Genomic DNA, 27907 nt, shown 5'->3' with positions numbered 1-27907 from the left:
ACTCTCTCTTTCTCTCTCCCTGCTTCTCCTTTCTCCTTTCTTGTACGATATGACTCTCGTAGCGCCAAATTATTTAAAATTCTTAATATTTCATCAAAATAGATTTATATAAATTTGTCCACATCCTCTTGCATTTATTGCAGAGATAATTTACGCAACGATAAAATGTAACATTACTGAGAAATATTTATATCGATGTAAAATTATTCGTACGAATTAAGTATGACACAGGTTGACTCGCTAATGCATATATAATTGTAACATTGAGAATATTATTTTCTCTCTCTCTTTCTGTAATAATGAGTAGCGATATGGCCATACATAGAAACAATTATTTAAAAAATCAAAACTACATAATCGTCGACATATTTAATTTATCGCGACGGGTATCGATATTATTTTAGTATATATAACAATTACAAAATGTTTTGCAAATTAGAAATTGCAGGATCAACTACATTTGTAAAGCAACGAAGGAATTTTTATATAGTCGCGTAAAATAAGTAAGCGATGTAACTACGACGATCTATAATGCGTTCTATTTGTCTTGCTAGTTGTACAATGTCACAAGTGTGGAATAGGTATTACATTGCTACATTAGAAGAGACGTAGGACACCCCATGCTCACGTTTACAAAGATCTTGAGAAAAAGTTCGTATTGTATTATAAAGTTATAGCTTCGAGGGACTCGGGAAAGCGTCGTTGGACTATCCTAACTCGCCAAACTAGCCAGATATTATGTTTCTCAAAAACAATATAATTTAATAAAGCTCTTTCATTTATATGAAAATATTCATATATCTCTTCACACGTTTATTTTATTTACATGTAGAGGCAATTAATAAAGTTAATGAAAATTTTAATTTCCCATCTCGATAAATTTAATTTAGATTTGCCTATGAAACGTAACGACTTAAATTTTTTTGAAAATATAACTATTATTAACAACTGTTGTTACTGTGCCGTAGCGATAGCTACAATTAAAATAATAAATTTTGTATGTGCCATACGCAGAAAGTTACCTCGAATAAAAATTGCCTTATGTTTCGTCACTTATTATTACCTATATTATTTATATGCAACTTAGAGATCCATAAAATATATATAAATGGTTCGATGTAGATAAAGCTACTTACAAAGTTTTAGTACAACTATATGTATGTCGGCATCATTTTAGTAAAATAAGTTTTCTCATCCCTCAGATGCGGACAGACGCACGCACGCACGCGCACGCGTGCACACACACACGCGCACGCTTCCACAAATCTATTTCTTAAGCCTTGTGTACGCGATACTAGAAATCGGTCCAAGTTTCGGTTTAAGCCACGCAACTTGCAGCTCTTACGGAAAAGCAGCGGTTTCATTGGGTTAAACCGAAACTCGAACCGATTTCTAGTATCGCGTACACAAGGCTTTACGTATAATAATGTATCCTAATACGGAATGTCCTATGACTGACTGAATTCTAATGACGGATACCTATTTATATCTTGTACATATCGCATATTTTTCCTAATGAATTTCAAGTTCATTTTTTCTTCAGCGAAAACATCGAGGTATCTATTAGTATCCAAATTACAAATCATTATAAAGAAACTTTTTACAAACTACAATTCACTACGGGACAAATAAATATAATCTCATTTTTCAATCAATTTCAAGTTAATTTCAAGTAAACTCTGATAGAATTTTAATTTAAAGTTTTATATTTCAACAAAGCACACGCAATGTTGAAAAATGAAAAGAAACGTTCGATTCTCTACGTTAGCTAGGTCAAAGAATCTGTTATTAAACAATCGTGAGTCGTGGCACATCCTGTATGGATATATTTATATCTTACAAATATTTACGGATACATGTGTCTTGAATGTGTGTTGTGTATTGTATGTGTGAACATGGATAAATATTTATCACATAAGCTAAGAAAAACTGAAAAGCTGCGAATGTTATTAAATTTATACAAGTTAAATATGCAGAGTGCACTGTTATGAAAATAAATAATAAATCATAAAATATAAAAATATTTCATTAACTAGGATTTTTGTATGTAAATATTAATAATTAAAAATAACTATATGTATATCCAAGTGTAATGAAATTTATATATTATTAAAGGTCCGGGAGTTGGTCAAGTTTTACAAAATTGCTCCACTTAAACTGCCCCACTGAAACTTTCGTCACAATGTGAGCACAAAATGTAAGAATAGATTTTATTTATATCGACCAACGCGACAAAATTATATGTTTTTATATTGGGCAATATAATTGCAAGCCAACAAAGCACATCGTGAATAGCATCTAACACATCGTTAAAAATAAGAATTAAATGTATAATGTAATTTCGAGTTGAATTTTTAATAATAATATGCAACAAAAAACTTTGTGCCAATTGTCGCATTTTATTTATCCGTAAATTCGTACGTTAGGATTATTATCGTGTGGCAATAGCATAAAAATCTAACTTCTATGAAATTATGTTATTCTCATCGTGTCGTTAAATGATGCAGAGAAGAAACAATTCCTCCTCAAAGCTAGCAAACTTCCGAACCCTTGCTCATTACATACGAAACTAAGTTATATACAAGATTTACAAGTTGGTACTCTAATTTTCGCATTTGTGCAAAACAAGTTCGTTTGTTTTATAAGATCATCAATTCGAAACAACATATGTAAATTTTAAAAAAGGACAGACGTTTTCTGAAACAAATTATTTCTGTTGCCTAACAGATTAGAGAAAAAGTTTTTCTTTTTAATCTTTAACTGAATTTTTAATAGACACACACGCACGCACACGTGTGCGTGTCTGTATATGTGTGTACATATACATATATACATACATACAAACATACATGCGTTTTCTCTTTTTTAGAAACAGCTATTAAAGCTCTAATGAGCATAACTGAATCCATGCTCATTGAATTGGCACGTGTCACTTTAATTTATTTATGGCACTAAACACACATATATATATATATATATATATATATATATATATATATATACATTAAATTAACATTTTGAGTATCTATCATAATCAAAATATTCTGTGTCTTCTCCTTTTTTTCTCCTTCTCTTTCTCTTCTTTCAAAATCTGTTCATAAATTTATAAATTTATTATTTTGCAAATTATACAAGAGATATATATATAAGAAAAATAGGAAACTTTTTAAAACAAAGACTTTAATCCGTTAGAAAGTGGACGACAATGCAGCTTACTGGTTTTTTCAAAACCCGGTATGTGGTTGTTCTCCAACAATTTTTTTTTTCCAAAACGCATTACATATGATCATAGGTATTTAATGTTTTGCCACCAGCGTGATATTTAAATAAATTACGTAAAAATCGTAACATCTTCTATCATAATTTAGTCCTCTCGTAGCTTTTATCATAAATTGATGGTATTGAGTAATCGATTCAATACTAATCGTTCATGAGTATATCGTTCACAACCTATCGATATTCTTAAATGTCGCGCCTAATCTCTGGACTGTGACTTTAATTTGTTTTCAGAACGTTAAGAGCACTAACTGTTAAATACATAAAGAGATCTTTCGATATGCTCTTGCTATATTTAATAATCAATCATCAGCAAAAATATGTGTTGCATCATTTTGTATGTTCTATGATCTCGTTATGTATGTCCCATGGTCTCATATCCAAGAGAAAAAAAAATAAAAAAACGTACAGTCAATTTCATGTCAACTATGAAGCTCTGCGTAATTTCGAAATCATATTAATCATCATCTCTGCTTACATCTAAGACGTAGTATTTTCAATATTTTCAGTATTCGTTATTTGCGAATTTGTCGAATCAATCTCGGATTTCCGATGCTTTTCCAAATACTTTCTGCGTGCTGTTAATCGCATATGTTCTTTTCGTCGTTGAAGTATAAGTTCTCTCTCAGTAGATGATTTCGAGAAACGACCACCAAGGCTCGAAGGTTCTTCGCCACTATAAAAACGATAATACATATTAACCTCTGTGAGAGAAATAATGTCCTAGGTTATCTAGATTACGAACAATATCACAAAAAGATTTCTCATCTCGATTTCCGTTTTCAGATTCTTAATAAATTAATTTCATAAATTTTGTATATTTCTAAACGTACACGAGTGTCGGTTAACTTTTAACCTTAGATTAACTCACTCTTCGTCTCTTTCTAAGGAGGATGTTAGAAAGAGACAAAGCGTAAGTTAATCTAAGGTTAAAAGTTAACCGACGTTTGTGGAACTGGGCATAAACATAATAACATAAATACAAATAATGAGGCATGTGTCCTTAACCCTCAGTTGGCACTGTGGGGTATTAAACGCCCCAGCCTAGTTCAGCTCAAATTTAAGTCCCTTTATATTACTAAGCTCTAATTTAAGCTCCCTATAGTACGTCCCAGTGTGCCAGCTAAGGGTTAATATTTCATATCTCCCTTACCTGTCGGCAAAAGGAATATCGAATCTAGGATCTGATGAATTTTGGATAGAAGAACTGGGCATAATATTCGTCATGGCCGTTTGCATTTGTGGGACGGATTCTTCTTGCGGTTCTTCCATTAAGTGGTGTGGTATAGTTAATACTCCATCGAGTATATTCTCAATTGTCCATTCAACCGATCGAGTCATTCTAAGATCTTCTAGGATTACATTGCGAGAATAATGGGGAAAAAGTAGTTGTACCTAATATAAAGATTTTTTTGTTGCGATAAAATTTTACCTTTTACAAGATCTATAAGAAATTTAAAATTTCTTTAAAATAAACATTACCTGTCGCGCCATAGCATCCATCTGGGAATTAGTGTGTGCCAACGTAGATATGTTACCACGTAATCTATTGTGCGAGACCTCGACGGAGAAACTAGGCAACCAAGACACGTATCTCGATCCATCAAGAAAGAGGAAAAAATGATTACCGTTTCTTCTCGTAGGAGTCTGTGGCTCGGGCGGCATCTCTGGAGTGTTCTCTCTGTGATTAGCTTGCATGCTCAGACCCAATCGACAAGTGGGACACGATGTATCCTGTTCTAACCAGGATTGTAAGCACGAGTTGTGAAACAAGTGCGTACAAGGTAATTTACGAGCACTTTCCATCTTCTCCCAGCATATCGCACAGTTATCAGAATTCTCGGCTAATTCATCTTGCGAAGCCATTGGATAACTAAAAATAAAACAGTGATTTATTTGTTTTAAAAAAAAATTATATAATAGTTCACGCAATTTTATTGGGTTACAAAAGAGCTTGCAAAGTGTTACATTCTTCTTTTACAACAGAATAAAAATGCTTGCAATAATGCTATATATATCCATTATTATATACGTTAAAAATTAAAACATAAAGGAAATCGTAATTAATGCTTGAATTTCCAATGTAATGCGCACACACACACTACCGCTCAAAAGTATTTGCCACCAGGTAAACTGTGTAACGTAAACTGTAATAAAAAAAAAAAACGGCTACATTGATGAGGCGAAAATTTAAAATAATGTTATTTTCTTATCAAAACATTGTTTAACATTGTTTAAATAACACACTGAGAAAAAAATTTGTTAATCCGAAAAAATATTTAGTCCGATACGTGCAACTAAACATGTTAGTTAGTTAACTAAACATTAGTTGTTTCAACACGTATTAAGTTGCACGTATCGGACTAAATCATTTTTCGGATTAACAATTTTTTTTTCTCAGTGCACGTAACTACCTATGCAATAAAGACACGTAACAAATTATTGGTCTTTTCATTAAGGGCGCGAACAGACAGACGACTTTGTCATGCGACAGAGAAGCCTGTACGGTATATGATACGATATATATACGGATCTATGGCGCTTCTTTATCGCGGCGCGTGTCGCCCGTCTGTGCAGGTCTGTCGCGCTTCATCGTCGCGCGACAAAGTCGCTCGTTTGTCCGCGCCCTAAAATTTCATTAATATAAACTCGTCTCTGATCAAATTTCTTTAAGGTAGCAAATACTTTTGAGCGGTAGTGCATATGTGTCTATTGTCCGTACTTGTATGTGGACTTTCAATATGTTGAGATATATTTGGTGATTCGTATAAATCAAATCTAAAAAAAATGTTTAAGATACTACAAGAATGTTGCAATAAAATTGAAATAATATATAACCGTTACACCAAATTATATCATAAATATACATTACACATACTTTTGCTCCATATGATTTAATACAGCCAAATAGTTTCTGTGTTTCGTGATTCTTCGTTGTATCTCGTAGAACAGATACCTCAGTTGCATACATATGACTAGCGATGCCATACTCAACAAGATGTTACTCCACAGAAGCATATGAACATGATGAAAAAACTCGACTGCCAATACAATCAGCTCCGAAATCAAATCCGTATAGTAGGTCAACGGACCACGTTTATCCCAAGAGCGTTGCGTCGAAGTGCCGGCGCCACGAGTATCGTACAGATGAATCACATAGCGTAACATTACCTGAATCGTACGGACTCCGAGTAGAATACACTGCGGACCGAAACAAATAATTATTATAAGTCAATTATATTTTAGATAGTGTACAAAATAGATGTTGCGTTTTTCTCGATCCTAATTCAAAAAATAATTTGTAAACGAGCAGTGAACGACATAAAAGACTGTTTATTTGAAGAAGTTTGCGCGCGCGTGCGCGTGCGCGCGTGTTTGTTATAATATTAGAAATCAAATGGTTTTAATAGAGAATAGTCACAAAATTGATGTTGAAAAATAATTGATTCATTGATTAAGAAACATATCGCTTACCTCAGCTGCCATAAAAGCAAAAGTATTGAAAGATATGAAGAAGAAGGCTGCAGCAATACAGAATAAAAGCATGAAGGAAGATAGGACGAGAATCGCCGCCAACAATCCGAGAAGTCGCGCGTGACTCCATCCTGGCGTGGTGGGTGAAAAGGACAGCTAAAACCAAAGAATCAAGACATTATATTTCTCGAAACGTACAATGATACTTTGTCAATCGTTGATTTTGAAATATCTCCAACAAGAAGAAACATTCCAAAAGCGAAAATGGTTTTATTTTAACATGCATTTATATTATTATAACATATATCCGTAGAGCACGCAACGTCGCGTCGTACGAAATATATTTCTATTACATTTTCAAGGATGACCATGCCTAGAACTTCTTTTGGCGCGTATCGTATTTTTGTTCTTCGTTTATACTCACGTATTCAAATCGATCTTTGCAAAGTTGACTGAGAAGACTCAGGAAGCCGAGCGCCATCAACCATGAGCACCAGAGTACAACTTCGTCCATGTATTGTACATTCAAAACTCCAAAAACAAAGATAAATTTATAAAAAATAAAATTCCAGAACTTGTCTTTCAAATGTTGACTCTCCGAGGCACGTAGCTCACCAAATACAAGCTTTTGAATGGTTCTGCCAAGAAGAATCAACATGCAGTGAGCCATGTTGATTAAAGTCTGTAGATTATGAAAACAACGTATTAGAGAAATCTATTAGTATTAAGTATTAATCTATTAAAGAAAAATCTCAGAAAGCTTAAAGTAGAATATAATTGGTAGAATATACACGCACGCGTGGCTGGTTTTCTTTTCTTCGTTGAAATTTTACACGCTGTTACGCGTGAGATACGTAACGTAATTTGAAGTATATATATTTCAAGTTTTCTTCTTTCTGAATAAAAATGTATTAATTTGAATTATAAATTACAAATCTGATTCGATAAGTTTCTTCTTTAACATTGATCGAATCAAACTATATATTCTTATATTCGAAAGAAAGATATTATTCCGAATTTAATTAAACTTGTGATATTTTTTGCTTAAATTGTATCTTGTCTCGTATTAAAAACAAGACGAAGTATAGATATTTTTCGACACGCGCACCTTATAAACTTAAAGGCCATCTAATTTTAGGCTGAAACATTCTTCGTTTCAATGTCTCGCCAACTATTTTGAAATATTCGGATACACGTGTTCGAGGTACAACGCGTCAGAAAATTTTGATATACATATCGACACGCGAAATGGAAAAAAGCTTTCGCAAAATTACGTATCGTACATCACCATACGTGTCGCGAAATGATAAAATTAAACGTCCGAATCTCGAACGGTTTTATTTCGTCGATGGAACAAACAAATTTCTTAAACCCAAAAAATACTTATAATAAATATTTAATTACGATAAAATAAAAAATGGTAACGTTTATATACGTAACGTTGGGTTACCGCTACGTCTTTTTCATCTCGCAGGGACAACACGCGTTGACAGTCAAGCGATAAATTAAACACGTAAAGGGCATTCGATTAATTAATTCATAGAATTTAACACGATAAGTTTTCGCTTTTCGGTAATTACTAAACTCGGACGAATAGGTTTGCGGCTGATGACAAATACGCGGATCGAAATTTCAATCTTAAAAAATCTTAAAAGAGAAAGAGAGAGACGCAACTTTTTTGTATTACATTACACGTAACGCGCGCATATCAACGTCGTACTTACGCAACGCGGATGCGGACATGGAATACGAGTTTCCTAGCGTGAACCGTGAGAACGGCGTGAATAACGTGAATATAAATGGAACGCAAAAATCAACGTGGGATATTTGTTCGAAAGGAACAACAGCAAGACATCCTAATCGCGCGCGATAGTTGCGCAATCGTCGCAAGGGACTAGGGAGGAAAGTAGCGCGTTTCGCCGTGAACCGCGAGATAGACGTGAATTTTCCGCTTAAAGAAAATTTTATATCTTTATACAAGTGTCGCGAGGACGAGAATATTTATTCCGCTTGATCCGATCGGCGCGGCGCGATTGAAAATTCACGCAAAACGTTACGGTATTGCGCAAAATAATTATCGACGATCCGTCACATCCGAATCGTCCGAATCTCGGTCCAATTTATCAGTCATCGTCAACTCGATCGTTCGTCATCCGATCGTCATTGTTTTTTCTCGCTTTAGCCGACAGACGATCCGTTCATTAGAATTGGACGGACAATGCAAAACTACAGTTTACTTAATAACTATAGACAGTCGCGTATTATATATTATATATAATATAACAGAGGGGGGGAATCGCGAAGCTCTTTACACAACGCCACTTGTCATACCTACTATAAACGTTCGTTCACAACAATCTTATACAACAAACGTATATCTATACATTTCGAGGATGCTCTTGGATGCCAAAGACGTGGGGAAAAAAAAAAAAAAAAAAAGGAGAGTTGAAAACGCAAAAAGTCAACGGATACAACAGCGAAAAGATAGAACGCGCATCAAGCCCGCGCGCCGCTGACGCTGCCGACGCACATTTTTTACAACGATTTATCCGAATCGGAATAAACCGAACAAACGTACCCAGATGCAGACAGGCTCCACCGCCATACATTCCAAGAGTTCTTTAAGATGCGTGCCAAGACTTCTCGGATCAGCCGGATCAGTCGGATCGACGTCGTCTCCAGAATGGGCTTCCACATCGACGCGCGTGTGATTCGTTCTCCAAGCGGGATCCTTGATTATTTGCGTGGCATAGTACACGGAGCAGGACAGGACGGTGAAACTTATGGCGGTATACGCCCGAAGATTCAGAACCGGTAACCGCTCCAAAAATTCCATCGGCATGATTGGAAGACGTTGGGACGCTTTTTACATCTGTAAAAAGTAACCAAAATGCAACGCGGGTGACAACGGAAACTTACGTTTTCAACTCGAACGGCAGATAAAACTTCTAAAATCGTTGAAAATGGTTCCGGTTGACAAAATAGTCTTGGAACATACGCGGCGAGACGCGAGTCATCCTCGAAAAGGTTGGGATGAGTTTCGAGAGAAAGATCGAAAGATACGAAAATGCAGGCACGTATTTCGTTTTCGTAAGCTCGTAAGGCACGGGGCACGGGGCACGGGGCACGGCATATATTTCGAGGTAAGGCGAATATGCCCGCGGGTGGGTGAAGGCACGCGTGAATCGTGAGCGCGCCCGACGGTTCCGCAACTCTGCACGTCCGCACGTCGCCGCACGCCGGCCACAGCCGTGATACGTTATAACGTTATAACGCGTATGACGGCACGTCTAGACAATTTTTCACGAATCTACGGCAACGTTCGGTGCCGAGATTACCGAGCCCAAGCGACGGTATCCCTCGTGACGGGTGACGGGGAAAAAACGCGCTATCTCGTTAGTCGTTACCGCGTGTTAGCGATCGTGGGTTTGAAAATTTTAAGAGAGACGAGACGAGGATCGATTCGCGTAGCTCGGAGCTCGGAGTCCTCGGTCCTCGTCAAAGTCGCCAAACGTCGATCGACGGGAATCGAGAAGGCGCCTTTCGCGCGGCAAAGTCGGCAAAAGGGTTAACGCGCGAACGCGTCGAGCTACGTTTCCCAGCGCTCGAGCCTCGAGCCTCGAGCCTCGAGCCTCATAGGCATCTATGGAACGCGACGTACGTCACGCCTCACGAGTCACGCGCGATATCCTTCCTCCCGTACATCTGTGTCGTTCCAATTGAATTTTTCTTCTTCTCAGCCTTCCGAAAAACGCTGTGCCTGCAACAGTTCGATCGTGGCTCGATAACATCGAAAGAAGAAGCAGGAGACCAAGGACACGCGCGACGCGCGTTGAGTGAAAAGACGAATGCCGAACGCAACGTCCCTCGGTCCCCTTGGTCCCGAGTCCCGACTCCCGACTCCCGACGCGCGGCTCGCGAGACAGAAAATCAATGTACGTTTATCGTTAGGCATAATCGGCTTGGTCTTGGTGGAAGAACGAAAGGAGAGCGGGCTACGGGCGAAAGTAAAATTACCCGCGGCTGCTGCCAGTGCTGCCCCGTACGTATCGGTACGTATACGTGCGTGCTCGCGGCGTGGCGGTTGGCGGTTGATCGTCGCCAGCCGCAGGCCGCAGGCCGCAGCCACAGCCGAGAAGGAGAAAAAGGGCGAAAAGGACGAAGGAAAGCCAGACTATCGCGTGGCTGTCCCTCGGCGATCGAGAAAGGAAAAAGGCGGAAGCGGCGTGTCGTCGTCGTCGTCGTCGTCGTCATACTTACTCGATACCGCTACGTATACGAGCGAACGTCCGTTTCAAGCGTTTCCCGAGGCTCGCCTTGTGCGTCTCGCCGCAAAATCTCGTTGGAAGACTTCCAAGACTGACGCGATACGGACGGCGCGGCGTCTCTCTCGCACCGCTCGCGCTCTCACCGCTCTCACGTTGTCGCGAGCACTAAGTGGCACCAAGCGCACCCGCGCGCACCCGCGACGGCGACCGGCGACGGATCCTCCGTGGCACGCGCGACGCGACGACGCGTCGCGCGTCACACCTGCGGCCGCGGGAGCAGCGGCACCGAGGCGCCAAGTAGCACGGAGTAACGGCCAACGGCCAACAGCCAACAGCGTCGCCGACGACCGACCACGATTGTTAACCAGCGCTAGCCGCTAACCAGCTCGACCACGACCGACGGTGCTGACCGGACACGGTGCGACGTGACGTGCGACGCGTATCGCGTATCGTACTACCGTACTATATATGCCGATGCGTACGCGTACGCGCTGCGCGCTCTCGCCTCGCAACTCGCAACTCGCAAGCCGTTCCTGCCTGCCTAAACCCGAGGCCCCGATGCTCGCTTGGTAATGTCGGGATTGTCAGGCGTGACGTTACCTGCCGAGCCGACCGAAGGACCGCGGACCGCGGCGAAGGAGATCCGGATCATCCGGACGAGGATCCGACGCCGACGACTCTGTCCAGCTCCTCGGAATGTCGCGACAAAGCGCTGTCGGCCAGGGCCAGACGACCACGACGACCACGACGACCACGACGGCCTCGGAAATGACACCCGTGCTCGGAACTCTACGGTCCGTAGGCCCTGATAATCAGCAGACGTCTCCGGTTCTGCCCAACGTGGTGCGGAGCGGTGGACCTACGACGACTCCTGTACAGCCGCAAACGCAGTCTCAGCCAACTCAGTACGTCCCACAGTCCTCGAAACCGGTGCAACACGCGTCGTCCGACGCACCAAGTTCTTTCAGCGATTTCCCACAAGTAGGTGTGCGTAGCTCCTGAGAAAATTATGAAAAAACTCGTTCCTGCGATACGACCGTTTTTACAAATATGTCTCGCGCGTCGTTTATATTCTACGTTTACGTTTCACATCGTTCGATATTATATTTGCCTGCCGCGTCCCGTCTTGCTATTTGATTTTAGTTTTTAACGAAAACGAGATTACGAGACTTGGCGAGAGAAGTAGATCCCACCGAACAGTTGGACGAGGAGGTGGAAGAGATGCTTTTACACGTAGCTGACGACTTTGTGGAAACCACGGTTAACGCGGCCTGTCTGTTAGCTAAACATCGTCGTGCCAACACGGTGGAAGTTAAAGATGTACAGTTACATTTAGGTGAGTCGCGCCGATAGCCATCTGTTTTGTTTACGAAATACGTTCCCGCAACTGTGCAAAGACGAGCGTACTTTCGGCAAAAGTAAACGTTGGCGAATACAACTTGGTGTCGCCCGATTATCGTAGATATAATTGTGCGTGTGGTGTTTCAATTTTTAGAAAGAACGTGGAATATGTGGATTCCTGGTTTTGGCACGGACGAAGTGCGTCCGTACAAACGAGCTACCGTTACCGAAGCGCACAAACAAAGATTGGCGCTTATACGAAAGTCCATTAAGAAATATTGATCCTTTGTACGTTACGTTTAGCTTCTCGTATCGATGGTAAACGTCTTGTGGCAAAATCTTGCGTTTATCTTGTACGTACGTTTCCCTTTTTAACTTTTTTTACACTTTTGTTTCCCTTTTGAACGTGTGCTTCTTCGTTTCGAAGGTAACGGAAATATTTGTTTTGTTCTAAATGCCGCTATGCCGTCCCCTGTGTAAGGATGAAGAAAAAATAAAAATGTATGTATATTTTTTTGCGAAATATTATTTAAAAATGCAGAATATATATTGTAAATTATAGAAACCGTCTTATACGTACAGATATTGCGCGAATAAGGCGAAAACGGCGACCGTTCACTCGCGATATATAAACATCGTACAAATATATTGAAGAAAATGTTTGCAAGCGGATTTCGCGTGTAGCGCGTATTAAAAATATATAATCTGTGTTCGCGTACGCTTATTTTGCTCGAGTTCATTTGTTCCCCGTGGGAGCTCGTGGGAAAATTTTCCCACGAGCCATTGCTCCCACGGAATAAACGAACGCGAGCTATGTATCGTTATACGTATGCGTTTTCAAATAACATTGACGCGATATTTCGGATCGCGTTGATTCTTTTTCATCTTCCATTGATTAATTATTAGATATATCGTTGATAATATATTCGCCGATACTCGAAATGTTTCTCGAAATGTTTCGTTCTCTATACGCGAAAAGTTCCGAGAAAAATATGTTTAGAGGCTGAGATTTTTTTCTGATTCTCAAGTTGATAAATATTGCGAAACGCGTAACGAAGCTCCACCATTTTACAAGGGCAGCTACTGCTGATCGCAGCCAAAACGATCCATCAGAACAATCCTGTATCTTTCTTGAGATTCACTTGCTTCCAGACTGGAAGCTGTTGAAATTCTTCCTTGCTCGTTCCCAGCAGTTCCTATAAATCACGAAATGTATCTTATGTGTACGTCTTCTCCGCTGAGAGAATGTTAATTGTGACGAAATTTTATTAACGTTGAAATAATTTCATATATGTTTCAAGTACGCGTGTTGAAAACTGTATGCGTAAATCACGAGAGTATTCAACTGCTGCTCTAATCGTAAGTCTATGATACTAACTTGAAAGTGTTGTCGAGATAAATACAACTCGAGGCGCGTTGGATCGACTCCATCGGGCAAAGGTCTCTGTAACAGCTGAGCGGGAGGATATGTACTTTGCGTTAGACGAGCCAATTCATTTTCCACGGTTAATATTTCTCCTGGATTCCGGCCATCCTGGTATAATGTGTTTAATATGATAAATGTACGTTACGTTTTTTATACGCATTTAGATCTTATTGAAATACGATAAATCACGCGATTAAGAGATGTACCGTTTCTTTTATTCATCTAATACACTCTGAAAGTATATCTAGATATCTAAAAGTACAGATAGAGCAGTTATTGTTTCAAAGTTAGACACACACACACACACACACACACAGAGAGAGAGAGAGAAAGCATAAAAAGATCTGAATAGCAAACGAAATAATATGTCCTTTTGAATGTGTACCTCTATGTTTAATTCAGCGACGTCATCCCGATACGTCCATTCCGGGAAAAGATTTATAAATTGCAACGGTTCTAAACCAGCCCATGTTAAATATATTGGAAGATTCGTTGTTTGTGCGCTTCGAGTCTTTCGCCAATATCGTATCGCTATTGTCATCGCCGCTCTCCTCTCTGCCTGCCATCGGACAGTTTTGCTTCCGGACTGATCTTCCGTTCCACTATCGGGCCACCATCCTTGCCAGATCCAAATCGCATTTTTATCATCCAATAAAAATAAGGCTGAAAGTTGTAAGACGTGATAAAAAAGCTTATGATAAATAATGTTTTGCTAAAACTCTTCGTAAAAAGTTTTCTCGTGAGAAACCGATTCAAATACCGACTAAATTAAAGTGCGCTTCTAAAAATATCGTTACCTGGTTGGTTCGCTTGATACAAATCATCTTGTGAGAAAGGGAACGGTGTTGTTAAGTCCGCGCGATATGGACAAAGTATTTCCGTTGCGCGGAATTTTTTAGAAATACTGGATAAATGATAAAGCTTTGGAGTATGATCTTGTATTTCAGCTGTTTCTAACGGCCAATACAATTTCTTATTTATGCCACCTAATGCTGAAAAATACAAAATACATTTTCAATTTCTTTGTGACAATATACATATGTATATAGGAGAATAAATTTAAGAATTATAAGTATGTACATACATAATCCTGTATTCGGTTTAAATGTTAACTTTTCACTAAGCTTCACTCACCATTGCTAAATCCCTCAGATTCCGAGCCCTCTTGAACTCGACACATTTGTATTCTACTCTCATTTGATAATCCAGCTTCTTCGGGTCGATTTTCTTTCAATTTATTTGCAGCTTTTACTGCGTTCTATAATAAAAGGATGGAAGAAAACGCGAGAATTAGAGAGACAAACGAGATAGAGATGAAGAAATGTAGAAATAATAGAGGTAAACAAAAAGAAAGGGAAAGAAAGGAAACGATCGACATATGAGTACGAGAAAACAATGGGAAATGAGAAAAAAATGACATGAAAATCATCATTACTCCATTCTACTATAAATAGTAAAATGGAGTCTCTCTCTCTCATCATAATTTCACAAGATTTTGAAATAATTTTATAGCCATAAACATTTCTCGAGATTGCTGTGATAATCGATTGCTGCTTATATTCTAATTTTTTTTTTGTTTTTTTTTTTACGTTGCACGAGCTTAATATATACTTAGATACATATAGTTCGTAAAATATGGAACCTATCGCAATGTTAAACTCTTTATCCACATGTACACATGTATATTAATTAAATTATGCGTGAATATATTTATTGTTACTATTGTTATAGAAATTTAGAGGAAATATACTTCTCTAATATGGCGCAACGAATTATTCCCATGCCAGACATATAGTTTTGCATTTTCGGTGTCTAGCAATATGAAGGAACCTCTACTTCTTAATTGTCGAGTACTACAAGGGATCTCAATCAAGAATGTCTCAGTTTCTAAAGTTCCTCGACAAATGTACAATCTGCATCGTTTCTCACATTTTTTCTCAGATTTCTTGCCACTGTGTACCACCATCCTTCCAGAGAATAAATTTAAGAATGCAGCTGGTTCGTGTCCTTGAACGACATGAATCTGCACGAGCATACGTAGAACAATATTATACAATTATAAAATACATTTCTCGATATTTTGTGCGATATTTTACTTTTAGTAAAAAAGAAATTTCTAGAGAAAAGAATGGGAATTCTTTTCTATAATTGAAAAACATTAATTTTTAGAAAATAAAATTGCAAAGTCTAATTGGAGTAAAATTACTATTAATAAGTAATAATATCTAATAATACAGCCAATGTATACCTACACGTATATTATGCGACATATATTGCACACATTCGCAGATAACAATTAAATATATATTAAGATAAATTCGAGTAAATAAAACAATTGTAATAGCAAACTCACCTGAGGACCTCGATCGCTGTCTAATTCGACTGTCAATAATGCCGCGGCACCTCTTTCATTCAAGGATGCATTTCGACCTTGCCAAATAAAATATACAGATCTATCGCGACCTTTTGCCGAGTGCTTTGACGGCAAACCACTGAGTTCTCTACCTAGGAACATAAACAAATGTAAAAACGATTACATTTTAAACTCATATTCTTAAAAAATAAAGATTACACATTATACAAAAATAATGTTGTAAATATCTATAAAACAGAAAGTATTACTTATTTTTCAAAAATGAGAATTTAAGACAGTTTATAGGATGAGCTCAGTTCCGTGAAATGTGAACAGCTCAATAAACAGCTCACCAGTAATTGTCACGGAATATGTCCACTGAACGATATAACTATCACCAGAATAAAATTGACCAATAGATGATTCGTCCAAAAGCGTATGCGAAAATTCATCGATATGCCACACTATAACACTTGTTGTAGCAACGACATATTCCTTCTTCAACTAAAATCAAATTGAATGAAATTATCAATCAGTTAGGTTCACCTGTAAATCGCGAGCATTATCGATTATAAATATAAAGTTTTTTAATTTATATATATATATATATATATATATAAAGAGAGTGCGTCGAAAACACAATGGCCGATAAATATAAGTAAGTTTAATAAATACAAGTTACTTTAAAACTAATATATACATATCGCTTTCAGTTATATTTGAAAGAAATATTTTTTGTCGTGCTAATAAAAGGACAAATTACTTCATTGTCATAACAACCGGTGCCTCTGCCCAAGTGACAGCCCTCTAGAATAAAATCGACTGAAGTAGAGTTTGGTAGCCACATATCGTCGTTCTCATCCAACTGCACAGCTATGGCACCGTCGATTTGTCGCGCATTATCATTTCGACCTCGCGTCTTTGCCGCACCGGTGACGTTAGGCCAGTCGAGGAATTTCTCCCGGAATAATATCGTTTCGACGTGTTGCGTCAGCTTGGCCAGTAAACACCATTCTGGTCTGCTCTTGGCAAATTTTGCGGGCGGATTCGTGCGCGAATCACTGTTTCGATTACCAATCATACGGGCCGCGTTAATCGGACAAGCGGTACAATCCCTATAATCGTATCCATTGTTCCACATTTCCGTAGCCAGTCGCGTGGCGAGTTTTTTCTTGTCCGCCGAAATTTCTTTACCGCTCCAGATGTACATCTCAGTGCCAAAATCGAACACCAAAATCTTTTTACAAAATAACAAAAATGCATACAATATAATATAATTCCTTATATAATTCTTACAAAATACATAAACCCGACTACAAGACGCGTTAAAAATAAAAATAAAAAAAAAACTCATTAAGTCACGGCGGGCAGTTTCTGAAACAGTTTCCAATTTTGAGCATATTCAATCGAATCTTCCAAAAATTGTTTTTAGCGCAATAATTTATCATAAATCCTTGCATGAATTACGTTTATTATATGTGCGCGAGATACAATCCCACAAAAAAGCCTTCATTTTTTAGATGAACGATTTGTTTCTACTATACTTTTTTCTATTTCTCTCAATATACGTTATCAAAATTGAAACCAATCTAATATCCAAAAAAATGTTTACTTTAGAAACAGAGAGAGAGAGAGAGAGAGAGAGAGAGAGAGAGAGAAGGTGGATTTATTAAAAAATTTATTGTTTAGACATGCGCAAAATCGAGATGTTTTGAAAACTGTAAATTATACGTGTAACAATGAAACTTAAAATTAAAATAGACAAATGCCAGAAAAATAAGACTAGAAGAATAAATTGCAATTTCTTCACGAATCTAATTGTGCGGGAATATTTTTCTTATCACATACGATTTTACGGTAAAAAAAAATTACAATTACCTTGTTCTTATCGAGCATTTCTATCTTTGGGAGAGTACCCCAGAATTTCTCGTGCGACACTAATTGTTCATCTTTCAATTCGAACACCATATTTGTATCAATAATGGCAGATTCGTACAATTCGTCTTCGTCAGGATGGCCAGCCTCGACAACTGCAATGATATTAGATACTATCTAATACTCTATTGATGTAGTACACACGTAGCGATATACAAAAATATCGTCGCACGCTGCGAAAATAGAAAGGAAAAGGTACCGTATAACTTTTCGTTGTCGACCACACCAAGATAACTCCAAAATTTTTCAACTTGATTCCTCGAGCAAGTCAGTTTATCGTCATTTATAGTGATTACTTCGATCGCTTGACAGCCCAGATCCTTTTGTTGTTGAATACTAGATGCGATCTCAACGGCACGAGTTTTCTCGATAATGTTGCTATATTTCCCTATGTAGTTAAAAACCTGTAATTCGTCGAGAGTCAGTTTTGTTTGCGATTAGTGAAGAAAATAGAACGGCAAAGAATGAATGTAAATGTTTTACATCGGCTAATGTATTATATATGTTCTCTATTCTACTTTTATTATTATCATTACCTCTGATTTTGTCACTAATATATAACTATCACCATTATTGATACTCTCGGCGACAGGTTCGACCAATCTAGCTTGAACGTGCCGTCTTCCTTTAACCAATATCAACATTATGTCTTTATATGGTTGCAATTTATTCGTGGACACGCTTGTTTCCGACACATTTCTCAGAGTCACCGTACTAAAATCTTCAGTAGAAGCCAATCCGGCGAGAGCTTCGACGGCGAAAGACGAGTTTTTGGCTACTGGAATATCAATCAAAGATTTAAATCTTAATTATATGTAATTCGAAATCCGAATAAAATCAACGTCATGATTGATATAGATATAGAATGTGGCAGAGGAAGTTGTGTGAATATACTCACGTTTTTTTATATTTAAGTTCTTTGTCGTACTCGTGGCTATATTCGTGCGAATTTCGGTGTATTCCGATCTCAAATCGGTGCGTGCCGCGAGAACCTTAAGAGGGTTTCTCGAGGTGGCTCGTCGACGTTGCGTTCGTATATTCCGCTTTTGTACCAATCTGTCAAGAAAATGATTTAAATTATAGAGTTATATTTGCGTACACATACCAATATTTTTTTAGCAATACTCTTCTTCCTGCTTTCTCTCATTTCTTTTGTCTCTCTTTCATCTTTGCACGAGTATAGCAAAATAGAGTAAAAGCTAAAATTTACAATTCGGATTGCGATGTGATTATATCGAAGTCACTTTCATCTAAGTCAAGACACTCAGTCTCGCACTTTTCCAGCGACACACCGCTAAAGAAAGAGGTGAACGTTTCATCGTCCGTTTTAGGTACTGAAACACTCGGCGACAAGACATGCTCCGTTTTACATTCTTCACCTACAAATTATAATAAACTAATTTCACTAAATAAAAATTTTTTGCGCGTTTCCGCATTTCAATAAAGAGGAAAACGTGCGCTTGTGCGTTTATTCAGCTGTTTGATTAGGCTATATCGCGATCTCACCACGCAAGCTCTGTCCCAGATATTATATAACATACAACATAGTGACAAATGTAATTTCATTAAAGCTAAAGGAAGAAATTACAAATTGCAAAAATTCTCTATACATATATTCTTCTATCAGCAGCTCTTTCTGGGACATCGGCAAGACGAAAAACACGAAATACGCGATTTTAACGAAAATCGCTACTGACCGCTATCATCGCTAACAGGTTCAGAAAAACTTGTGCGCGTGGCGGAAGATGAATCTTTGCATGGACTGGTAGGGGTCGATATTGCGCCACTGTTACACCCTGAAAAGATGCTGGCTTTTAACAATTGTTCTCGTCATAATACAAAATAGAAAGTGAATATTTTTACATTTCTCTCATTAACCAAATTTCAAATTCAAAAATGCTTAGACTGCCCGAGTAACGTAAAGTCTGAAAAATATCATACAGATGTCTTCCAAGATATAACACCTTTAAGATATCTTATAAGATGTCCTATAGACATTTTAAACACATTTGAGACTTTCACTAGATTCACGTCTAAAGTATGACCCATATCTTTGGTAGGTCTTAGAAAATAATAGTTTAGATCTTTGAAAAACGTTTTTTTAAACGTTATTTAAAGTTCTATTTCGTTCGGAAAAGAACGAAAGGCGACCTCACCTTTATCTTTCCTCATTTTAAACCGTTGCGGACGCGGGACTCGCTTCTTTTGATTTGAAATGCTCGCCGTGGCTTCCGTGAGGAACGGCGAACTGGTATCTTTCGATGGAGCTACTTTCATTTTGCCAGCAACAGTGAAGTTGACCGCGTCGGGTGTTACGATTCTGCTCTTCCAACTTTCCACAGCAGATTCCAGCTTCTCGATGCAGTCGGCCAGCACGCCCGACTTGGCCGTGCTCTCCTCCAAACTGAATAGTGAATCGTCGCAAGATTCATCAACTCTGGCACCGGCCACACGTCGTTTCCAGTTCGTGCTACCGCTATGATGTAGCGCGGCCAACCGATCGGCGATGCTCACACTCGGTGTCTCACTGGTCTCTATCGACGCTATTACCTGGGTCGCGCTGCGACACAGTCCAGGTAGTGGCAAACCGCGTTGTTTCCATCTCTCATCGCCCAGAGAATGTTGACTGATACTCTTGGCCAACGAATTAATGGAAGATCGTGCGACACTAGTCAATTTTTCATCGAAAATAGTATTGTGTGTTTTGTGATCGTCGTTGTCGTCGCCGTCGTCGTCGTCATCGTCGTCATCGTTCTCCTTCATCTTCACCGCCAATCTTTCTTCCTCCTTACCGACATCCCTTTCATTGTCCTCGTCATCATTGGTATCGTTTTCGTCATTCTTATTGTCGTCGTCGTCGTCGTCGATATCGAATACCCGATTGGATTTGCCCGCTAACAAATTGTCATCATGCCTCTCGTTGCTGCGTCTTTCCAATACACCATTCGACATTGTATCAATTTTGCAGTTATCCACATCAGTCGGTAAGATGTCTTCGTTCCAAAATAATGCAGCTTTATGAGAAGGCACTGTGGCTCCGTTTTCCACATCCACATTATCGTCTTGCTTAGAAACGATTGCTCGCATCTCATCGCAAGGATCTCGCATCATATTATGATTAGTCACTAAATTGAAACAATCTAATTTCTCGTGGAATTTAGCAGTCTCGTTATTTGAATTTTGGCTCTCAACGCTACACAAGCCTCGTTCGCTTCTCGATATCGCTGCGTCAACAACACTTGTAGTCTGAATGGGCCTCGAGTAAGAATTACTCTTTAGAATAGAACGTGGATACATCTCAGAACTCGGCAATATCATCGGTTGCTCCGATTCTTCGGATTCTTTCTTAAGCACAGATTTTATCAACTTCATACCTTGGAGTTCCGAGCTTTTGGCACGCGAAACATTTTGCGTATAACCGGTGGATGATTTTAGAATACTTTTTGGTACGTCAGGCTGAGACGCTGTTGCGAGCGGTGGCGAATGAAGCGACCTTTGGCATTCTTTTGAGCGTTCTGAAACAACGAATTTGTTACTTGTTCATTGTTGCACATGTTTTTGATAAACCAATACAAATACAAATATTACAAATAATTTCCAACACGTACTCTCAACTAAGGTTTGAACCTGGCGATTTGAGTTCAACGGTGATATCCGGGACGCCACTTGAACCTCCTCGGATGTTACAGGTTGCGTTTTGTAACGGGTAGATTGTCGTCGTCTTCTTTGAATAAGCTTTTCGTGATACGCGGCGTCTTTTGAGGCGGTTTCCGTGGTCGCGATCTTTTGATTGAAAAGCCGCACGCGTTCAGCCAAGCTTAGCTTGGACGGCTCCCCAGGCTCGTTGTCGGTCGCTCCCGCGTTGCTCAACGTTACGGCATTGCGCTGATTCTGTAGAACCGCCTCGCGCACTTCTTCGAAAGTTACCGGTTGGGTATTGAATCTGTCACCACCCTGTACCTTGCGTTCGCGATAACGTTGAATTCCGCGCGATAATCTCTGCGGGGGCGGTGCGCGCTGAGAGCCGTTTTCCGCGGTCGCGGCGTTTGCTTTCTCTTGCAGAATCTTAAAATGTTGTGTTATTTTCGATACGCTGTTACTACGACAAATAGCGGCGTAATCTTCGTAAACACCCTGTGCATCCTGCCGTCTCTCCCTATCCACCGCTTCTTTCTCGTCAATCGTCCGAGTGAGAACTTGTATCGCATCGCAACCGTCCGCATCGCCGTCGCCGATCTTCATAAAATGTATATGCGAATCTATCTTATTCTTCTCTTCCATACCGTTCGTATTAACTTGCTTAATTTTACTGGATCCCTCGCACGATAGCTTACTTTCTTTAATTACACCGGAGCTGTAAGAAATATAGTATACACATTCACAATATACTAATATTAATAACTTGTATGCTAGAGATTAACCTGTTTTATTTATATCTTGTTTCTTTTTTCAATGGATCAAGACAGTACCGTGAGTCGTTTTTATTCATAAATACGTTGCACACGACTATCCCCAATTTCTGGTAGCTTTGAGAATCGCTACATGGTCTATAATTAAACTTGGCACGGGATCAAAGCCCCACTAAACTCGTGTATCACTGCAGCAATTGCAAAAGGTTAATATTGCACTGCAGACTTTTTTTTCTTTTTTTCCATATAGGAAAGTCGTATTTGATTGAAATCCTTTCTCGGTGTAAAGAAATTTGTAAACAGGAATCTTTTTTGTGCAAGCGAATAATCGAACGTAGCGTAGAGCAGACAATGTAGCTAGAATACCTATATATTTTTAACAGGTTTAAGTAAATGACATTTATATCTATCTAGAGCCCGTTCATATAACGAAAACTTAAGGGAAAAAAATCAATTATATAATTATACTATAAAGAAAAAAAGTATGGACTCTTTTTGTTCAGCTAAAACAGATATTTTCCTATTCAAAATTGGAAAGCAGCCAAAAAGCTTTCTCATCCATTAATATAAATAATGTTTTTGCAGAAACAGATGAAATTTCTGAATTAATTATGCGCTCTTACATCATGATTCAAATTTTTGTATCGCAACCTTTGCATGGGCTTTTCTTTTAAAAATGTATGCGGGAGATAATATTTTCGTACAATTTATATATTCACAAAGAGAACAGAATGAGGAAAGAATGAGTGAGTCGTGTGTCGTAAAGCATTGTCGATATATGGTATATGCGGATATGTCTGATGCCATTAATATATCTAACGATACATATTTAATGTTGTAAGAACTAAACTATTGTTCTTTCATGCCGACACATCGATTGAAACACGTACCTATTTGCTGCGGAGGAAATTTCATTGGACCGATCAGCCGTAAAACAGCGACGTGTGGTTGTCGGATTATACAATACATCGATCGGTGAACTGGATTCGAGAGATCTTCGTTTGGCTAACACGCGAATCGACTCGACAGAGTCATCGCTGTTAGTGGATCGCGCATGACCTACAGACTGCGCTCTCTTTCGCAAAAACGAGTCCGCCGTTAAATCACACGTATCGTCGTAGTAACGGCTGCCGCTGGACTGTTTCAATATAGGTCGTACGTTTTCGATCTCGCTCACTCGATTCTTCAATACGGACAATTTCCTCGGAGAAGTCGACTCCGTCTCATAACTGCCCTCCTCGTACGAATTCTTCCGCGAGGACTTTAAGATCGTTTTCTTCGGTCTATCGTGCTCGTGTTCGTCTGACTCGGTACTCGATTTCTTCTTCAGTATAGGCCGAGGCTCGATAGACAAAGTGTCGCCCCCGACAAGTTCTTCTTTGCCGTATTTTTTCTTCAATATCGGCCTGACTTCAGATCCCTCGAGACATTCGGACACGAGACTCGCGTTCGTGTTCGCGATCGTATTTCCACTCACCGTCGTATTCGCAACGTCCGATGCAATGGTTACATGATGATTGACGTTATTGGCGCGCACGCTGTTTGCGAGTTTTCGTTTCAAAATGCTTTGCGGTTCCGGAGATCCCAATGACAATCGATGAATCTCTCTGTCATCTTCCCTGGACGATTTACGTTTCAATATGGAGGCAGGTTGTTGATCAGGGCTCTGATCTCTCTTGACAATCTCATCCAGCGAGGATCGCCTTTGATTTTTCAAGATTGGCCGAAATTCCGAGTAAATGTTGTCAGCGAAGGAAACGTCGGGAGAACAGCTACGACGACGTAATATCTCGTTTTCATCTAAACTGCTCCGTTTTTTCAAAATACCGTGTCTCTTGTGGGAAACAGGCTCCATGACGGATGGCGAAAACGTAACTGGTGATGGCGCATGAGAACCACCAGACGACGCTTGGCGATCGCCTCCTTCGCCGTCGACAGTTTTATGTTTGAGAATTGAAACTGGCGTGTGCTTAGACGTGATACACTTTTTTGGCGACATTGACACTTTCTCGGCGACAATATGCACGTTTTCAATCGAGTGATTAGCACAGCTCGCGGTTGCAGACGTGAGCCTTTCCACACGTTCCATGGTGGCACGCGTCAACGCCGTTAACTCGTCTACTCTGCGTGAAACCTCCGAATCGCCTGTACCACCACTGAAGAGCAAAAATCATTTCTAACGCTATTTATATATATTTTCCTATAATTCCTATCATTACTTTTGCCGATAAAATAACAATATATGGATACGTATTACCGTACGTATGTGTACCTAGGTTGTCGAACAATTGAGCGCTTTGTATTCGCGGCAGGCACGACGGAAGGTGACGCACATGGTTTAGATAGATTTTTCGTGACGCTGTACCGAGTTCCAGCTTTCGAATCGATATGGTTTCTGCGCAGACTGGCCATTTGACGACTGGAATCAGCTGGACTCGATACCGTTTCGGATACTTGACTTCGTTTGATATACTGCCTTCTGGAATGTCTCTCGCTAGATTCGACTAAAAATTTCATCAGGTTATTGAAAAGGTTATCGAGGAAAGTGTCTGCGCGCAAATTATGAACATTTCAGTTAAAATTCATTCGATATCAAAAACGCACGTGCGAGTTGTACATTAAATGTAAAAATCCTCTTTACGGTAGTAAAACCAATACCAAAAAAAAGAAACCAATGAAAGTCGACGGTTATATAAGTTGTTAATATAAGTTGTCATATAATAATTCTTACATCACTAGCTGTAAAAATATGCTCAAATTTCAAGAGTATACTTTAACAGCTAATTTCGAAGGCATACAAAAAAAAAACGCCAAAATATTACGATCACATTTTAAATTCTCTCGAATAGTTCAACTTGATTTCTCTGCTCGATCTCTCTCCCCTTGTTGCAATTTGATATCGAGAAACTTATCTTACATAAAAAATTCATGAAAAAATTTCCTACCTTCGCTCGAATGATCAACAGGCGCTGTTTCCACACGACGTGATCTATTTAAATAAGATTTACGTTTGTAACTCTTATCTCTTTCCTTGACAGAATTCACGGTGACATCGAGGGACGTGGAATTTTTCTGTGTACAAATACACACGTTGTGCTTTTACATTACGCGTAAAGTTTTCTTGGAATTAATAAAAAAGATAAGATAACGCGTGTGTTAAATATCACAGACATGCACAAATGCACAATACATAATCTAATGGAAATTTTTAAAGATCAAGTCGTCCAATTTTTTTTATTCCAAGATAATTGATTTTTCTCGAATTTTTTCAATATCTAACGAATCAATATAGCGTCTCGCAGGTTATGTCCTTCAAGTAAAAAATTATTACAACGACCAAAAATTGTCAACGTAAATATAAATATATATATATATATTATAATGCAATTCATCGATAAGTTATTAAACGAAATTTAGTACGTTCCTAGACAATTTATAATGCGTGGAAATATACGTTAATTTGTCTATACCCGATGAAAAAATTATGCGTTTTAATTTTATACGTGGATAAAAATAATATTTTCTTAAAAACGGGAGGGAAAATAGAAAAATGAAACAGGACAAATAGTTACAATCATACTTACTTGCTCGGACGACGGTGAATCGTGCCGCTGAGAGTCGGGAGTTTCTGATCCAAGTAATTTTTTAGACACATCTGCTCGTATAAGGAGACGATTTAATTATATACTTGTGCGCGAATTAAAATCCAGCGTATATACAGTATACACGGACAAACAATATATCAGTGATTCAACAAAAATATGTCAAAAGGACTTAAATTTCTACCGTAAAATGTATCCAGATATTTAAAAAAACTATATTTTTATTCATATATATTACGGCAATAAAATGTTACATACGTGAAGTACGAGAAACATTATACAGAACGTTTACGCACCATTGGGTAATACTATAGAAGCAGCTCGTAATCTAGAAGTTCTGGTCTCACGAATCTGAGCAGTTTTACAGGTCGCAAAATTTTTAGAGCTTTCCTCCTTTGACATTATTTTACCATTCTTTTCCGCCGTAAGGTTACGTTGCTTCTTTTCTACTATAATAAAAGTAACATACACATTTTGCGTCGAGAGATCAAGCGTACAACGAAGTTATTTAAAACAAATGGTATCTGTCAAAGAGATTTAGACAAGTTGCACAATATTATTGTATCATTACTATCGTTTTTCGATTCGTCAAGACGCCACTTAGAAACGTATAGGTCTGAATGATCGACAAGACGTTACACGTTTATCCTTAGTACTTATCGTTAGATAACAATCAAGTACCGGACACATACGCTAGAGAAATTTTTGAATACTTACTAATATTCAAAGAGCAAGTAGCTACGTCTCCTTTAATCGACGATTCAACGTTCCTTTGACCGCAACGCCGTACGTCGCTATAACGCGAACAAGTACTTTGGTTTTGCGAGCGCGTTGTACTCGGTTCTGTACTTCCTGTCTCGTTCGACGCATTCTCCTCGCTAGCTGCCATCAAAACCGTGGCTCCGGCAGCTACCATTGCTGAAAATGCATATTTTTATTAACTCGTATCTGTAAACTGCGAATAGCTATACAAGATCGAGATCCAAGTTGTAGGAAACAACCGTGTAGAAAAGTACGGGAATTATTTCGCGATTTATCAATGATTTATTTAAAAATTCAAAAAGACATAGAGAGAGTCAGAATATTAAGTAGACGCACAGTTAGAGTTAAACATATAACATATGTAATTTTGAAAAGAGCACGAAAGGCATCGTGCCGCACATCGCTCGTCATTTGTTACGCTAGATAGAATTTTTAGCTAGCGAGTGTTCGAGTATTAGAGCGCGGCTAGCAATGTGGTATACTTACTCGACGTGAATTAATACAAATGTGAATTGTCCTTCGGCGCGGCCATAATTTCACTATTGGGAGCTCTCGATCTCGAAAGGAACTGTCGGGGTGTCGGGTGTCGGGCAATCGAGGTCGAGAACTCGGAGCCTGGAGCACGGGGAGCAAACGATGCGTTGCGTATTCCTTATACGACCAAGTTTTATCACAGCTACTCAATATAAGTACTACGTACTATGTATAAAGCGATACAAATCGCGAGGTAATAATCCGTACATACGCGCGGTAAACGAGTAAACTCGCGCGAATGCCGAATATGTAGCGAAACGGCTTACGGCTACGTCATTTACATCGAGAATGAAAATTGACGACAATGACGACTAAAGATTAAAATAAAAGAAAACATATCGCCAGTCGCCACGAAACGGGTGGTGTCGTTCTAACGAACTGATCGTTGCGTCAGTGGTCAGTGGTGGTGGGCGCTGGGCGCGTTCAGCCGTTCATTCAGCGGAGAAAGCCAGAAAGTTGTCGAGCAGGGCTGCGTTCCAAAATTTACTCTAGTTAACTAAATGCTACAGTGTACGTAACGTAAACTA

The 27907-nt window shown here is 38.9% G+C and overlaps 3 protein-coding genes across 10 annotated transcripts; 1 reads left to right on the top strand and 2 right to left on the bottom strand.

Moving 5' to 3' along the window:
• Positions 1-513: 513 nt before the first annotated feature.
• LOC143907812 (E3 ubiquitin-protein ligase AMFR) lies at positions 514-11758 on the bottom strand. 5 transcript variants are annotated; one of them, XM_077424813.1, is made up of 8 exons: positions 11619-11758; positions 9329-9622; positions 7175-7432; positions 6751-6906; positions 6155-6477; positions 4759-5149; positions 4430-4671; positions 514-3952 (listed from the first exon to the last, which is right to left on the bottom strand). In XM_077424813.1, the coding sequence occupies exons 2-8, from the start codon at positions 9590-9592 to the stop codon at positions 3757-3759; spliced, it is 1830 nt and encodes a 609-aa protein (XP_077280939.1). In that variant the 5' UTR covers positions 9593-9622; positions 11619-11758; the 3' UTR covers positions 514-3756. The 5 variants fall into 5 exon arrangements, with proteins under 5 accessions (XP_077280939.1, XP_077280936.1, XP_077280937.1 ...); XM_077424810.1 differs by lacking the exon at positions 11619-11758 and adding an exon at positions 11011-11308; XM_077424811.1 differs by lacking the exon at positions 11619-11758 and adding an exon at positions 10412-10663.
• Taf12 (TATA-box binding protein associated factor 12) lies at positions 11715-12872 on the top strand. Of its 2 annotated transcripts, XR_013259974.1 has the most exons (4): positions 11715-11999; positions 12162-12354; positions 12514-12712; positions 12787-12872. XR_013259974.1 is itself a non-coding variant. In XM_077424831.1 (3 exons), exons 1-3 carry the CDS (start codon positions 11715-11717, stop codon positions 12639-12641), a joined length of 606 nt encoding a protein of 201 aa, XP_077280957.1. In that variant the 3' UTR covers positions 12642-12872. The 2 variants fall into 2 exon arrangements, 1 of the variants encoding a protein (XP_077280957.1); XM_077424831.1 differs by having other exon boundaries at positions 12514-12872.
• A 226-nt stretch (positions 12873-13098) lies between these two features.
• On the bottom strand, positions 13099-27785 carry Svil (Supervillin). 3 transcript variants are annotated; one of them, XM_077424799.1, is made up of 24 exons: positions 27333-27785; positions 26802-27002; positions 26381-26530; positions 26067-26137; positions 25428-25554; positions 24740-24986; positions 23373-24638; positions 21682-22427; positions 20230-21588; positions 19771-19869; positions 19284-19452; positions 18972-19129; positions 18610-18851; positions 18273-18477; positions 18017-18168; positions 16902-17375; positions 16492-16642; positions 16139-16290; positions 15536-15808; positions 14920-15043; positions 14583-14777; positions 14171-14448; positions 13738-13893; positions 13099-13555 (listed from the first exon to the last, which is right to left on the bottom strand). In XM_077424799.1, exons 2-24 carry the CDS (start codon positions 26998-27000, stop codon positions 13469-13471), a joined length of 7080 nt encoding a protein of 2359 aa, XP_077280925.1. In that variant the 5' UTR covers positions 27001-27002; positions 27333-27785; the 3' UTR covers positions 13099-13468. The 3 variants fall into 3 exon arrangements, with proteins under 3 accessions (XP_077280925.1, XP_077280924.1, XP_077280926.1); XM_077424798.1 differs by having other exon boundaries at positions 26381-26533; positions 27333-27784; XM_077424800.1 differs by having other exon boundaries at positions 24755-24986; positions 26381-26533; positions 27333-27784.
• Between the last annotated feature and the right edge of the window lie 122 nt (positions 27786-27907).

The sequence above is a fragment of the Temnothorax americanus genome, unplaced genomic scaffold, assembly GCF_048541705.1.
Source record: "Temnothorax americanus isolate GAGA-0224 unplaced genomic scaffold, ASM4854170v1 Scaffold9, whole genome shotgun sequence".
NCBI lineage: Eukaryota > Metazoa > Arthropoda > Insecta > Hymenoptera > Formicidae > Temnothorax > Temnothorax americanus.
This window is presented reverse-complemented; position numbering and strand designations above follow the sequence as displayed.

What these genes read in the sequence shown, in the direction of transcription:
- LOC143907812 (XM_077424813.1), bottom strand. Translation starts at nt 9,592, where the DNA reads ATGCCGATGGAATTTTTGGAGCGGTTACCGGTTCTGAATCTTCGGGCG. An exon ending in GCAAAGATCGATTTGAATAC is followed by an intron (nt 6,907 to 7,174) that starts GTGAGTATAAAC and finishes CTTTGGTTTTAG; the next exon opens with CTGTCCTTTTCACCCACCAC. An exon ending in TGGATGCTATGGCGCGACAG is followed by an intron (nt 4,672 to 4,758) that starts GTAATGTTTATT and finishes TCTTTATATTAG; the next exon opens with GTACAACTACTTTTTCCCCA.
- Taf12 (XM_077424831.1), top strand. Translation starts at nt 11,715, where the DNA reads ATGTCGCGACAAAGCGCTGTCGGCCAGGGCCAGACGACCACGACGACC. An exon ending in CTTTCAGCGATTTCCCACAA is followed by an intron (nt 12,000 to 12,161) that starts GTAGGTGTGCGT and finishes ATTTGATTTTAG; the next exon opens with TTTTTAACGAAAACGAGATT. An exon ending in AGATGTACAGTTACATTTAG is followed by an intron (nt 12,355 to 12,513) that starts GTGAGTCGCGCC and finishes TTCAATTTTTAG; the next exon opens with AAAGAACGTGGAATATGTGG.
- Svil (XM_077424798.1), bottom strand. Translation starts at nt 27,000, where the DNA reads ATGGTAGCTGCCGGAGCCACGGTTTTGATGGCAGCTAGCGAGGAGAAT. An exon ending in GGTTCAAACCTTAGTTGAGA is followed by an intron (nt 21,589 to 21,681) that starts GTACGTGTTGGA and finishes TCGTTGTTTCAG; the next exon opens with AACGCTCAAAAGAATGCCAA. An exon ending in TATCTCGACAACACTTTCAA is followed by an intron (nt 13,556 to 13,737) that starts GTTAGTATCATA and finishes CGTGATTTATAG; the next exon opens with GAACTGCTGGGAACGAGCAA.